General features: G+C 43.4%; 1 protein-coding gene across 1 annotated transcript in view; it reads right to left on the bottom strand.

Annotated features, from left to right (window-relative positions):
* LOC308319426 (neural-cadherin) overlaps positions 1 to 15,819 on the bottom strand; it is a gene marked incomplete at both ends in the record, with an annotated part of 307,480 nt that overhangs the window by 21,065 nt on the left and 270,596 nt on the right. Inside the window, 3 exons of the mRNA XM_080769498.1 lie at positions 7,144 to 7,388; positions 11,367 to 11,547; positions 14,977 to 15,241. Coding sequence (XP_080625624.1) covers positions 7,144 to 7,388; positions 11,367 to 11,547; positions 14,977 to 15,241 — 691 coding nt within the window. The remainder of the gene's footprint in view (positions 1 to 7,143; positions 7,389 to 11,366; positions 11,548 to 14,976; positions 15,242 to 15,819) is intronic.

The raw sequence follows: 15,819 nt of genomic DNA on the forward strand, positions 1-15,819 counted from the left end.
AATCATGTTTTTATCTGGCCACACCCACCAGTTTATTAAGTAGGCCTGTATCTGGTTTTCACCTTAACACCACCCACCTGAACCACCTGTACGGATATATACGTAGCTGTCTAAAAAAAAAGAGTTAAACTTCCACCAACGTCTGCCAACTATATAGACAATTAAAATATGAATGTAAAATGAAGCATCGTGGTTGTTCAGGCAGGCGGAAGTTAGCTGCATGGTCTCACATCCAGTGCAAAAAAATAAAAGATCGTTGCCTGTGATGATGGAATAATTGCAGCAGCTGGGTAAGTGTGTGATTTTGTGTTACTCGACAACACTGAAAATGAGTTTGATTACTTAGTGTGATTTCGAGAATAAATATAACTTGAATGAATGTGCGGTAGACTAATGTCTGTGGTTATTAATGCCTGTAGTTACGGTATATGTACATAGCCTACTTTATCCGCGGGATTCAGCATTTTAGCCAAAGTGATAATTTAAGCATAATAACAATGTAATAAAAAAATGTATAGATGTCTCTTCAACAAAATGCATGGCAGCCGGCGTAGGCTTGTGTGTGTGTGTGTGTGTGTGTGTGTGTGTGTGTGATTCTGATCTGTCATCTCTGCGTGTTGAGACTACACACACGCAGAAGAACTGGGAGGCGGAGCCTAGGCCCGGGGGTTGCTCTGCCCAGGACAGAATAACTGGGAGGCGGAGCCTAGGCCCGGGGGTTGCGCTGCCCAGGACAGAAGAACTGGGAGGCGGAGCCTAGGCCCGGGGGTTGCTCTGCCCAGGACAGAAGAACTGGGAGGCGGAGCCTAGGCCCGGGGGTTGCGCTGCCCAGGACAGAAGAACTGGGAGGCGGAGCCTAGGCCCGGGGGTTGCTCTGCCCAGGACAGAAGAACTGGGAGGCGGAGCCTAGGCCCGGGGGTTGCGCTGCCCAGGACAGAAGAACTGGGAGGCGGAGCCTAGGCCCGGGGGTTGCGCTGCCCAGGACAGAAGAACTGGGAGGCGGAGCCTAGGCCCGGGGGTTGCGCTGCCCAGGACAGTGTGCGTTGGGAGTCTTCGCGTCTAGAACACCATGAGAGCAAAGCAACACTACCAAATACAAGGCAATATCATTGCAATAACTAGTTTCCATCTTACAACAGTTTCTGACTCAAATGCCCTTTCTGGCCTTTCCCAAAGCAAACATATGGCTGTGTGCCTCTAACACACATAATGAGTGCAGCATGTAAACTGTATCATGTACAACAATTTGCACATACTGTATGATGCACAAAGAAAATGAATGGCCACAAAATAAAATCAATAAATGATCTATTCTTGCCTGTTATGATGGAATAATTGCAGCAGTTTGTGAAGTGAGGTCATAGTTTCGGCAGCTCACACATTGAATACAGAGAATACATTGAATATCTTAATACATGACATCTTGTTTGACCTACTGTATTGTCAGTATCTCTGCTCTGATACACTTCATGTCTGTGCTTGCCGAACTAGCAATAAGGTCCAAGGCCAACCTTTGCAAAGACAGACATCAAGTCAACAACATAATTCCACATACATTCTGATCAATTTGAATTCTCTTTCACACGTTTTCTGAAATCTGTGGATAAATTATGGAGTGGAGGGAAAGGGGACACACAGAACTGAAAAAGTATTAGAAGGAAACTAGAACATGTGTTCGTCAGACCACAGGTCTCCACCAGGTCAGGTAGGTAATTGTGGCCTCCGTGATTTAATGCCTCAATTTCACTGGGTACACAAGTGTTGCAGAGTGTGTCTGTTCCGTGTCCGTTCTAGACGACTGTGACTCCACCAGAAGCATTTATGAGCTGTTAATAGAAGCGCATGCATGCAGACAGCTCTAAAACTATGCATCTGCTCTATTTCTTTCTGCTCGCTGCTCGTGGAATGCAGCAAATAAATAGTGAACAATTGTCATATTAGCAATTGTCATATTAGCATTACATAGCCTACAGTACCTAAAGTATCAATCAAGCATTCAACTAATCCGTGCAATAAGCCCTTGGCTTGGTATATGGCTGGAATTGGCGCTGAGGAGACAGAGCTCTTAATCAGTAAAACTTGAACTTCATTCCAATGCAAGTGGTAGCAATATACGTGACTACCATGAATTTACTACCATATAATCCATTGTCATTGTCACTGTGTCCCCAATGTCAGACTTCCATTCATTGGCAGGATTTGTCTCTTGATCAAATCAGTACGACTTCTCTTGCTTTTCTCATTTCGATCATTGTGAAACACTAAAGAGGACAAAGACAAAGATTCCTCGTAAACGGCATCCACGAAGACCGTTTACGATGGATTGTCCCTTCAATTATCACAAATGGAAAAATTACATCTCAAATATCTTTTCTTGGCTCTTTATGTTCTTGCAAGGCTTGGATTCACTCCAAACTGAATAAGCCCAAGGAAGAAAAAAGGCATTAAAATAAGGTTGTCCTTGTTGCTACTTAAGTTTCAGAGCGAGAGACGCTCAAGTGATCGAGCGAGGAATGCTCCTCCAATTGAAATTATTGCTAAGGCCCTGGAGCATTGATCTCCATTTCTGTGGGTTTGGGTAAACAGCACCTTGTACGCCTACAAATCAAGTAATTAACACTTAAACAACCCAGTCCTCGCTAGGATCAAGGTCGGATGCAGCTTTCTTTAAAGTAGGGATGAAGAGAGGAAATGAGATTGAGGAGGATCGAGGAAAGGGAGGAAAGATCATTTGATCAAGGAATGCAGAGGAAAAGGAGAAACGATCACTTGAAGTGTGTCTGTCTGGGAGGGATGGTGCACTCTGAATAGGCAATGAGGATGAACTACTAGACAAAGAATGGAGCAGACATGGCCGGCAGCGTTGACATTGTTGCCGGTCTCACCGTTCATCTCATTACACCCCCGTTGTCTTTCCGCTTTGTGTTGCTTGTTGCCATGTTCTTGTTTGTGTTGCCTTGCTGAGACACACACATTTACTTTTACTTGAGTAATTATACTTAATACTCTCTATATCTCAAATGGCAAATATTGTACTTTTGTTTTTTACCCCACTGCAATTATTTGACAGCTTTAGCTACCAGTTACTTTTCAGATTTAGATTATTATTACAATAAAGCAGTATTTTATACTATGCTATTTGACAATAGCTGATCTACCAGCTCACAACACATCTCACTGTGACGAAAAGGAGTATTTTCTTCATATCGTACACTTTAAAGGTAAGGTAAGTGATATTTTTGGTGAAAGGTTAAAGCACTGTATTCTGATAGTAATCCTTGCTATAGAGTGTTTGCTCCGTCACAGGGGTCTCCCTGTCTCTCCTCCAGCTTTTTAATAAACAGAAAACAGGTGAGGTGACAAAATTACTTCTCCTACCACTGCTTGCACCCCGTGCTCCCAAACATACACACACCAATTACATATATTTTGTACTTTTATTGTGACCGAAGGTCGCGTTTAATGAAAACCTGCATCTCCCGTTCGTTATTTAGTTAGTCACCCTGCCTTCACCCAGGCGGATGCGTTCTATTTCCTTCTGCTGTTGCCCTATTTTGTACTGCACTGTGCAGTTTCAATACTGAGTAAGCTGAAACTAGAATTCTATTTAACACTCTTGACTATCTCTCTCAAGCCCAGTCTATTGTAATGTGTTTATAACGTCGAGAATGTCTTCGGTTGGACTTTTTCAGACAAGGTTGAAGGCATCAGAGGCTCCATCGTACACCATGCTTTATACGCAAGTAATAAACATTTTCCGTGAATTACGCATTTAGGAGCTTCCACTATGCGTAAACGTTATCTTGTGGCCACACAACCCACTATTAATTTTGCCGACACAAATATTTGCAGGTGGAGGTGTGTCTGCACTGCATGTCGATGCACTTTCCCTATAATATAGGGATAGCAAATATTATTTGCTATCTTATGCACACAGGTATATGACAACGGAAAGTGCCTCTTCAAACCACCTGTAATGCGAATCCGTTTGATAAAAGAATGCGCTCCTCAGATGGTGCGACCTGAGTTGAAGCTGCCTCGGCTTGACGCATGCATGTTGCAAAACATTTAATTCTCCACAAATCTGTGATTGTAATTTCCCTATAATCAGCAGTGTCAATTCTTTGTGCTCATTGTGTTTAATTGTCTAGTCAAGATTTGTACCAAGGTGCACTGTGCGCGATTCCCTCGTTCAGTTTCATCACCTCATCACCCCATTACGCAGCAAATATGTAATGGATTTAAAATAATGTAAAATTCCCCATAATCAGTAACACATATAGCTGATACTAACCAAATGAAAGGCAATTCAATGCTAGATGGGTGTAATTTCCAATGCGAGTTCAGTAAGTCTGTTTAATTCATCCGATTTCCCGAATGATCGTTTTCGCTTGATACCATTTCACAGAGAGGCAGTACACTCGTGATCTATATACCTAATGAAAGACCGAAGTTTACAGATTACACAGCACTTAGATTCTTTTTAAATGGTCCAGATTTGAGCGAGCTGTGAAATGACAAAATGGCGTGTGCCCCAGATCTATATATGATATGTACTCCCTTGCCATACGACTTTAAGACATTTTTTTAAATATATTATTGCTTTTTTGCCTTTATTGATAGGGTACAGTATTTTTTTGGACAGGAAAGGGGGAGAGAGACGGGGGGAAGACACACCACCAGGCTGGATTACCACTCAGCACGGCCCAGGCCCTTTAAGACTTTTTTAATGCCAATCTCTGTTGTCTCACTCGAAACCATCCATCCTCTAGCGGCAGCCCAGTTAATACCTTAATCTAAATGTATCACAGAAGTAGTATTAAATTGGAAGTAGTAGTAGTTTTTGTTACTTTCATATTTTCACTTTAATTGACAGTAAATTGCTTTCTATTTCTATAGACAGCAAAATGTCTATTATTATTATGATTGCTTGCTTGCTTTCAGAAAAACAGTTTATCGAGAAACCAGTTTTTTTTTTAAGAATGTAAATTACTTAATTGACAGTCCCAGCCGTGAGCAGATTGCTAGACTACCACTTAGAATAAGATAAGAATATCTATGTTATTCTTATAGCTATTCTTATACTCAAGAAAATGTTAATTGTTTGCTAAAACATATGCGGGTGCAGTCAACATTGCAAAACAAAGTGAACCAGCAAAGGAATGCAATGCGCAGGATTAGAATCAGAAAACTAGTACCTAACACAGGCACTGTGGGGGAACTAAAATCAATTCTAGCTTACTTAAGTCATCAGCCTCACAGTGGGCATAATGGTGAACTAACAACATGCCACAGATTGTACCATTACAGTAGAGGGTCAGGCAAAGATCAAGAGCCCGGAGGACTGTTTGGACATCACACTGGATGGATAGGGATGTACTTGTTGTGTTGTGTATGTAATGTACTGTTATGTATTTGTGATGTATTTTAAAGTATTGTTCCGTTCAGTGTGAGAGGACCCCAGTGGAAATAAGTCTTTGGACTTTACTGTGTAATCCTTGAATCGCTGATTATAATGTTGTATTATGATTGCTTTTCTAAATAAATCAAATCAAATCAAATCAAATCAAAACACTACCACACTAGAGGCCCCCAGAGGGCTGTGGACACTACCACACTATAGGCCCCCAGAGGGCTGTGGACACTATCACACTAGAGGCCCCCAGAGGGCTGTGGACACTACCACACTAGAGGCCCCCAGAGGGCTGTGGACACTACAACACTAGAGGCCCCCAGAGGGCTGTGGACGCTACCACACTAGAGGCCCCCAGAGGGCTGTGGACACTACCACACTATAGGCCCCCAGAGGGCTGTGGACACTACCACACTAGAGGCCCCCAGAGGGCTGTGGACACTACCACACTATAGGCCCCAGAGGGCTGTGGACACTACCACACTAGAGGCCCCCAGAGGGCTGTGGACACTACCACACAAGATGCCCCCAGAGGGCTGTGGACACTACCACACTAGAGGCCCCCAGAGGGCTGTGGACACTACCACACTATAGGCCCCCAGAGGGCTGTGGACGCTACCACACTAGAGGCCCCCAGAGGGCTGTGGACACTACCACACTAGAGGCCCCCAGAGGACTGTGGACACTACCACACTAGAGGCCCCCCAGAGGGCTGTGGACAGTGGACACTAGAGGCCCCCAGAGGGCTGTGGACACTATCACACTAGAGGCCCCCAGAGGGCTGTGGACACTACCACACTATAGGCCCCCAGAGGGCTGTGGACACTACCACACTAGAGGCCCCCAGAGGACTGTGGACACTACCACACTAGAGGCCACGACCCCCCCACTCTCACAACGACCTCAGATGAGACGCATATTAAGTGGAGGAAAACACGAATAATCTGGACAAAGTCCAATCTGGGCGGCACCACCACTGCTCAATTGTTTTGGATGCACCCACTCCTCCCCCAAGCAAATTGAGCAGATATTATAAAACAAACACAAAATATACATACTGAGTTTAATTGGCTCTCTGTTCATGAGGCACAGCAAATATTCACCTGGGGATATATGCAAAATATTCATATAAACAAGAAGTACTATACTTGTTCAAACAAGTTTGTTGGAGGTGGCACTGAAAACGTCTTGTCTATCATCATCGTGTACAATATGTTAATGATACACGATTCTGCACCAATGCCTGTGTTAATTCATTGAATGATCTTACATACTGACTAGTTTTCTTTTTCTTTTATATCTGAAAGTCACCTTGAGCCAATAAATGTCAATTTTTGATGGTAGAGCTGTAATAGAATAAAATCCAATCGATTTCTCCCACTGAACCCACGTTAGCCTTGAAGGTTAAATACAGTATGATACAGTTGTTAAAAGCTCGAGCCAACACTAACAGTCTACTAACCTGCTTTCTTGCCCACACACAGTTCGCATACTGTACGTGCACACATATACTCAAACTTGCACGCACACACACGTTATGATTTCCAAACATAATTTGCATATATTATATTAATGCCAGCAGTTACATTTATGTAACTTATGTTACAGTTATGTATGTGAGTCTCACAAACTTTACAGGCTCCGGCCGCCATTACAGTGAGCGCTCTCTCTCTCTCTCTCTCTCTCTCTCATATCTCACTGCATGAAGTCGTAGTATTGAGAATATCTACCTAGCAGGGCCATGAAGCAGATGCAGATGGCAAAGAGAGAGCTGAAGCTGAGGCCCACGTCGTCTCTGTAGATGGCCAGCGGGGTTTCACAATGGCGCCCCCTGTAGCCCTCCGGGCAGTGGCACGTGAACTTGGAGGGTGTCTGAGCCACGCAGGTCCCTCGGTGACAGGGACGTGTAGCACACAACGTGTACAGGCACGTTCTCCTGGTCCCGTTCACACGCAACATGTGCCCGGGTGGACACCTGTAGGGATGGTAGAGAGAGAACAGTATAAGTAAGTCAGTCAGTTTAATTCATAAAGCACCTTTTGAAACAATGTTACAAGGTACTGTAACTCTACAATGGACACAATATAAACAATCAAGTTGAAACAAGTTAAAAACAGGGAAAAATAGCACAATAGTGTAATAATAGAGGTAGGCAAAGGTAGGGCGTTCCACACTGTAGGAACAACCACTGCAAAGGCCCGGTCACCCTTTGTTTAGAGCTTGGTCGTGACTCGTGGGTATAAAGAATACTTTAGTCAGAGGACATGAGAGGTCTCACATTGGTCTTAGGTGGCAGTAGGTCAATAATATACAGGAACAGGGAGAGAAAGATAAAGGGTTAGGGAGGTTTAGGAAGGAGAGGGATTTAAAGAAGGTCGAGATGTGATATGAGAGAGGAATTGATTTTTAGATGGAAGGGAGTGGGAAAAAGGGGTAAGATATATGAATAAAATTAAGAATTCTAGTTAAAATTCTGCTAACGCCAGTTGGACTGGTACCTGGTTTCATACATGATTACTTTCTTGTTTAGTAAAATTGGCAAAACAGCTTCATAAATAATGTGCATCAATAAATCTATAAAACTGCATCACCACATGATTTTGTATGAGGTTCACTGTAAAACAACTGTAAGCGATGCATACATTTATTTATAGGTTAGAGTTTCATAAAAATATGAAATATTTGGCCTCATTAACCTTTCCTATATCCCTACTGCCTAGATAGTGTGGGACGCTGTTGAACTGGCTGAGTACAAAATGTACTAGTAATATTTTAATTACTTAATTTAATTAAGGCTTGGAGGTAACTGAACCCAAATAACCAGCATTGGCGGCAGATATAATGTAGTTATGCATGTGTTCCACTGCCACTGTATGCATAGCAGTTAAAATACAGTATTTTGTACCTTCAAAAGTCGGCATGCTCATACGTACGTTTGCTCATTTAAATATACAAAAATGAAAGACACTTCACAAGACTGCCAATCTATGATGGGCAATAACTTCTTCACATGGTGGGCCAATCTATTAGTAGGTCTGTATCCATCTCTCACAGAAAAACCTGCTGGATCCCAACCAGTCAGGATCCAAACTGGCCGACTCCACGGAAACGGCACTCCTTGCAGTCACAGAAGCACTACAGTACATGTTTCTGCCTAGGCTGCCTCCCACGCTGTAGTCCTGATCCTTCTAGATCTATTTGACACAGCGAACCACCAGCTGCTCCTGGATACCCTAGCGGATCTAGGCATCGCCGGGACGGCACTAAAGTGGTTCTCCTCATACAGTACCTAACCAACCGGACCTACTACAGGTTTCTTGGACAGGTTTGCTGTCATCCCCCCGAACCCTCCTAACTGGATCTGTACTTGGTCCCCTCCTTTTCTCCCTGTACACTAAATCTCTTGGCACTATCGTCTCTACTCACAATCTATCTTATCACTGCTAAGAAACCAAATGAGCTCATAGTGTCCAAACCCCAATTGTGGAATTCCTAGTCTTGCCTCTCAACCTTCCATGTACTGTATATTGTAACAAAGGAGCTGATTTTCATGAAAATATTACATAGTGCCTCTTTAATGGGACCAACCAGTGAATGTGAACGAGATTAGAATAAAAATGTGGATGGATCAGAGGGCATTTGAGGTTCGATATCAAACAAAAAGAGAATGAAAAAGGTGCAGCGGAGCACAGCTGGTTAGTTGAAGTTAAAAAGCATATGTGGGTGAGTGGAGTCAAGTCGAGGAGAAAAGACAATACACTAAAACGCTTGGGAAATTAGATGGACCAGAAATCCATATTGTGTGCAGCAGTATATGCAGCATTAAGAGCTCTCTGATTTTCTGTGCATCGGGCAGTGGGGTTGTTGCCGAGTCTGACATCGCAAGTGATGGGTTCAGAGGTTTGACACGCAACAGTGGAATCAGTACAGCTGGTGCAGCAATGCGTGCACTGCGGGGAGATCTTTGCCCTGCATTGAAGAGGTTGACACCGTTTGCCTGAAGTTTTGTCTAATTGACCTTTTGCACTAATGTATAGTGAAATTCCCACCGGTCCAATACAAAGCAGAAGCCAAGTAGGAAATCTTTCTTTGTTCATTCTGACGGGACCTAAGCTTTCTTGTGGTTAACATAAGTGTATTGAAAGTAGCCTCTAGGGTGTAGTTATATATAATTGTGCTCTGGCACTTCTCTAATGGTGAAAGCATTTGCTCTTTTTTTCACCCGTACGCTGATCCGACTTCATATGCCAATATAGAGGTCCGCCCGCCCACCGGCCCGACAGGCGGGAGGATGGCCGTTCATTAAGCACATTTTAATATAGGATTGTCAAATAAGCACCAAATAAGTACATTTTTGTAATTAATGGGAATTGTCACCCTAATGCATGGTTAGTTTTCATCATGATGATGATGATATACGTATACAGACAATGTCGGAAGTTGTATGCTCAAGCAAACACTATTGCCCGAAAGTTCTGTCATTGTTCCACTAAAGTGAAAGTGTCCTTGTTCAAGGCATATTGCACACCGCTTTATACTGCACACCTGTGGTCATGTTATAAAAAGTCTAGCATGCACAGAGGGGGCAGTGCTAGCCAGCTGTTTGTCACTGCTGGAGTGAGGACTTTTAAAGCACTTCTGAGAAATCTAATGTTTAAGTTTATGAAAAGGCTGGATGTGTCAACAAACGGTATCATTGTAGCACTTTCAAGCCCCTCAGTGAGCTGTTCACGTTATACATCAAGGTTAAGGGTACACTGGCTACACCTCTTTGTTCTGCCTGTCGGTTAAGTTATGCAAGTTATGTATTTGTTTTACATTCTTTTATGATTTGTATTGCCTGTTGTATCTCTTGTATGTTAACCCTGTGTATGTATCCCTATGGACCTGAGTCTGCTAATAAAGTTGAATTGAATAATAATTTGAATACAAAACACAATGAGTATGGTATACTGTGATGTATTCTGTCAAGTCGTGTATATTGTATTATTGAAGACTTATTTCATGGTGAATTAAATGGTTATTTAAAATCCTCTCCCTAGACAAAGTCAGTGTAGAATGTGAGTTAACAGCCTAAGGCTGGTTGTCTCATATGTCAGCTCTGCCCCGAGGTATAGCCGAAAGGCACACATGCAAATCACAGACTCCTCCCCACTCTGGTGAAAATGGTAAAATTCAAGGACATGCTCTCTCTCTCTTGTTTTTGTCTCACACAAAAGCCCCTTCTAAACAGGCTATTTAAGACGGAAAGCTGTGTCATACAGAATACTGTTCTGTATAAAAGGTACAGTGCTTAAATTGTAAACTGTACGGTCATACATTTCAGTACTTCTTAGAGGAAAATATTGTTCTGCACTATACTTATTTGAGATAGTAGTTACTTTGTAGATTTTTGATACTTGAGAAAAGATTATCTAGACTGCGAGTGATACTTAGGACAGATGCAATTAGGTTCTTTCACAGGGGCACTGGTGTGATCTATGTTAACTTAACACATATGGTTGGCTGAAACCTACGTAAAGAAGGAAGGAAACCTACGACCACATACGAAGGTGAAGGGGTAACTAAACTCATGGCTAAGAAGTCTGTGTTAGAGAAAAGGCCTTGTGCACACCTACTGTACAAGTACAGGTGCATAGGAGCCGGAAACCAAATGGGAATCATGAGAAGAAAAGAGTCCCGCACACTGTCTTCACTTATAGAGCAGCATACCTGATGAAGGTTGTTTAGACCGAAATATTGTCACTTGCTGCTCTAGAAGTGAAGACAGTGTGCAGTGTGTTAAAAGTACCCCAGGTGGGACATTTTGAGAAATTATGAGTAACAGCAAGAGCGCACGAGAGAGAGAGAGAGAGAGAGAGAGACAGAGAGAGAGAGAGAGAGAGAATGTGCGTGCGTGCGTGCATGCGTATGTGTGTGCGTGCGAGCGAGCGGCGAGTGCGTGCGTGCTCACCTGCATTCATGGACCCTCCACAGGTCAACACACGTGAAGGGCGAGCTACATTTGTTCCTTTTGCAGGAGTCCGAGGAACAACCCAGAGAGAGCCCCTGCATGCTGACTTGGGAGACCCCGTCTCTCGGCTGGCTGTCCAGTGGGATGTAATGACCGTTGAGGCGCAGGTCCCTCATGCAGCCTGGCCAATGGTGAGGAGACCGGAGACAAACAGAGGTGAAATATGCATGGTTATGCACAAACAAATGCTTCCACTTTTCGTACATGGTGCGCACACGCACACACACACACACACACACACACACACACACACACACACACACACACACACACACACACACACACACACACACACAATGTCTACAGTATGTCTCTGTCATCTCTTTGGCAAGGGAAGGCTTTTAGAGTCCATTTAATAAACATGGTTATTTTCTCTTTCGGCCTGGGGCAACACGCTGTCTACACCTCTCACTGCAGGGACCTATCTCTCGCTCGCTCTCTTTCTCTCTCTCTCTCTCTGCACTCCCTACATCCCTCTTTGGGAAGGCCATAACCCCAGCTAAGTGTAGCGGTGCATCTGGAGGAATTAAACACTAAACTGACCAATAAATCATTCATTAGCATCTATATAAAAACCTCCCTCGAAAGCAAAGTTGTTATGAGTTCATAAAAAAGGCATAATTCTAGCAAAACCCTTCAGCGGATATATTAGTTTTCCTGGATTGTGCATCCACGAGCCTGTATTAAACACATTTTTGTGTTTCTCAAAAATGTGTCTATTTGAGGCTAATTTATTTCTGCCATAGCTCTGTATCTAGGCTGAAAGAACGTTCCCTTTGAATGGACTCGAGGAGCGGATTCAAACTAGCAATGGAAACCAACGCCGGCTCCATATTGGTTCACCAACGTACAGTATGTGCCCGTCTCCCCTCTCCCCCATCCTCTCCTCCCCTCCCCTCCCCGGTAGAACACAGTGGAGCACACTGACATCCCCAAATTTGGAGCGACGCCCCTCTGCACTCTGATTGGTTAGGGAAATACAATGTTCACTTACAATCACACACATTTCCTGTCTCGTTCGCCCAGGCATTTTTTTTTTTTCCCGTTCTTTTGAAAACTAAACGCCTGGGTCCGCGAGGCTACTCTGTATCAGTTCTCTGTCAAATGGGCCACAGAGACGAGACATGTTTTCATCATTAAACTTATATAGCAGTCAAAGTGTTTGGCGAACGTATCTCTCCTCGCAGAGAAAGTTCCCCTGGACTCAATCTTGGGTACTCTTCTAAAAGACTCAATATCAGTATGCAAAACTTTTGGCTCCCTTGACACAGTAAAAAGCTAGCACTGGCAATCTGCTCTGGCAGAAAATCAACAGCTGAATGGCCTGCAAGTCAACGTGGGGTGACTGGGTCCTGCTCCAGTAGCATAAATCATGAAACGCCTCTACTTCCACACTGGACAACCTAGTCTACATCAGTACACAGTAACCCTCTACTTCCACACTGGACAACCTAGTCTACATCATAAATCATGAAACCCCTCTACTTCCACACTGGACAACCTAGTCTACATCATAAATCATGAAACCCCTCTACTTCCACACTGGACAACCTAGTCTACATCAGTACACAGTAACATTAATTTCATTTCATAAATCATGAAACCCCTCTACTTCCACACTGGACAACCTAGTCTACATCAGTACACAGTAACATTCATTTCATAAATAATGAAACCCCTCTACTTCCACACTGGACAACCTAGTCTACATCAGTACACAGTAAAATTATCAGTGTTAATTTAACTTAGAGAGCATACGAATGTAACCAAATGGACACAGAAGAGTATTCCTATTCTGGATGGCCTCCAGCCAAGAAATCACATAAACCACCTACATAACATTGAAAGAATCATGCACATAAAAGATACAGAAAAAGGTATCCACACATATTTTTACATTATTATTATTATTTTCTTTTTATTTGGCCCCAACTTAATGCTTCTGAGAGGATGAGGCCCTACTGATGATGGTGACCCACCATTAAGGATCATTTTCCACTCTAATCTACTGGCTGATTACCATGAAACATGGACTTTGCTCTGTGCAATTGGAAATGTTTGCCTGATTGGCTAGAGTCTAGCCAATCAGGCAAAAAAAAAAGAATCCATAGACACAATGTCTCAATCTGAAATGGACTGATTGCCATATACCTTTATGCACTCAGTACTGGCAAGGATGAACCCTACTGATGGGTGCCTGATGGAGGGGAAAGGAACTGTTTGGAATAACGTGTTCCTACTGATGGGTGCCTGATGGAGGGGAAAGGAACCGTTTGGAATAACATGTTCCTACTGATGGGTGCCTGATGGAGGGGAAAGGAACTGTTTGGAATAACGTGTTCCCACACACACACACACACACACACACACACACACACACACACACACACACACACACACACACACACACACACACACACACACACACACACACACACACACACACACACACACACACACACACACACACACACACACACACACACACACACACACACACACACACACACACACACACACAAACACACACTATAGCCTTCAGGGCTTTTGACTAGGCTTAACAGGTGCTTGTGCCAGAAGCAGTATTATATTTTAATGATTACCATGGTGCAATCGGAGCCGACCTCCACATATCAAAGATAATGATGTTCAGTAATCCTTGGACTAACACTTACAGAATCTGGCCTTGGAAGATCTGGCCTTGACTGAGACTCTGAACCCCCGACTGCCCCACTGGAATTGTTCACTGGCCAATGGTATTATAGGTCTGCAGCTATTATCAGGCAGCAGCTCCCATGGTGCATGAGAAATGTGAACTACTGTATATCAGCGGAATGTAAGTGCAACATTATGACCAATACACCTAAGCTTTGGGAACCTATTTTTGAAATAAACATAAACTAACCAGTGGGGGCTCTGTGTGCGAACTTCTGTTTTTTCAATCCAAAAGTTAATCAACTCTGCAGGGCAGACTATACTGATCATTCCACACCAGGTTTAATGAACATCTGGCCATCCGTTCTCTAGCTATTTTGACTAACAGACGGACAAACAGACAAACAGACAGACGGACAGAGGTGGGAATATTATCCTCGTCCAACTTTAGCAGCAGAGGGGGAGACAAAAAGGTAAAGTACAGACAGTGGTGGAAAAAGTACTCATTACCTAAATAAAAGTATCAGTACCTCAATGTAGAAAGTCTTTTAAAAATCTGTGTCACATCGTGAGCTGTGAGTAGATCGGCTATTTTACAATGGCCAAAATGTATACTTTAGGGCTGAATTGGTTAATGTATGTTTTGTAATAATAATCAAAATCTACGAAGTAACTAAAGTTACAATATAATAGTACAATATTTGCCTCTGAGATGTAGTAGAAGGAAAAGTACTGCAGATTGGAAATACTCCAGTAAAGTCAAAGTACGTAAATGTTTTAGTACATTACAGAGTAAATGTACTTAGTTACCAGTTTCCACCACTGAGTACAGACAAGAACCAACGTAGTGTACGGTAACGTATAGAAATGTAATGTCCAGTGTGTTTCCGCCTACCCTGGAAGGTCCTGTTCAGTCCTGAGGGGAGGGCGTTTCCCAGCATGACCACGGCGGGGTCGATGACGATCTCTCTGCTCCGTCCCCGGAAGCCGGTGACCTCTCGTTGGCCTCCGCCGCCGTCCAGCCGCAGGGTCATCTCGTTGTCGTGGCGATCCAGGACCACCTCGTGCCACTCTCCGTTGTCCAGGCGGTAGGTGGGCAGCGTGAGGTTGTAGTCTCCGTCGCCCAGGTTGTACAGAACACAGAGGAGCCCCTGGTAGATCTAGAGTTAAAGGGATGGTGAGCACTTCAGGGTCGACTTAGATCAAACTTTGTATCCACATTGATCCAGTCCAGAATAATTTTTGTGCTGTGAGCAGTTTTTTTTCTTTTTCTTTTACTCCAACTTCACCTCATTTCAGCAGATAATGACAAAAACCGTGGCTATTTAAGACAAAGTGTGCAGGGAGCCTGAGCCAGCTGGAGTTTTTTGTCAAGTCGGATCCTGCTGTGTTAAGGCAAAATATTAATGTCAAGGTCTACGAAGTGGTTAGTGTTGTGTTCCTTCCCAGTTGCCATGCGATGACTAGTCAGTCCCTGGTGTGTGGATGGATATTACAGAGGATGTAATTTAAATAGATGCAAATTAAAACAACACATACTGATACTGTACAGTGGAGTGTAACTCTTCAGAGGATTTCAATTTATTTCAATGAATCATTCACAACTTTCCTGGAGGTCCGTTGTCTGTTGTCATACTTATTCTCTTTCTTTTCCCTCTTTGCATATCTCATCAGAATGGCAAACCAATCAGCAACCATCCTACACACGTTTTATTCACTTAGATTACACTGAATCACT

The sequence above is a fragment of the Protomyctophum bolini genome, assembly GCF_963924005.1.
Source record: "Protomyctophum bolini genome assembly, chromosome: 1".
NCBI lineage: Eukaryota > Metazoa > Chordata > Actinopteri > Myctophiformes > Myctophidae > Protomyctophum > Protomyctophum bolini.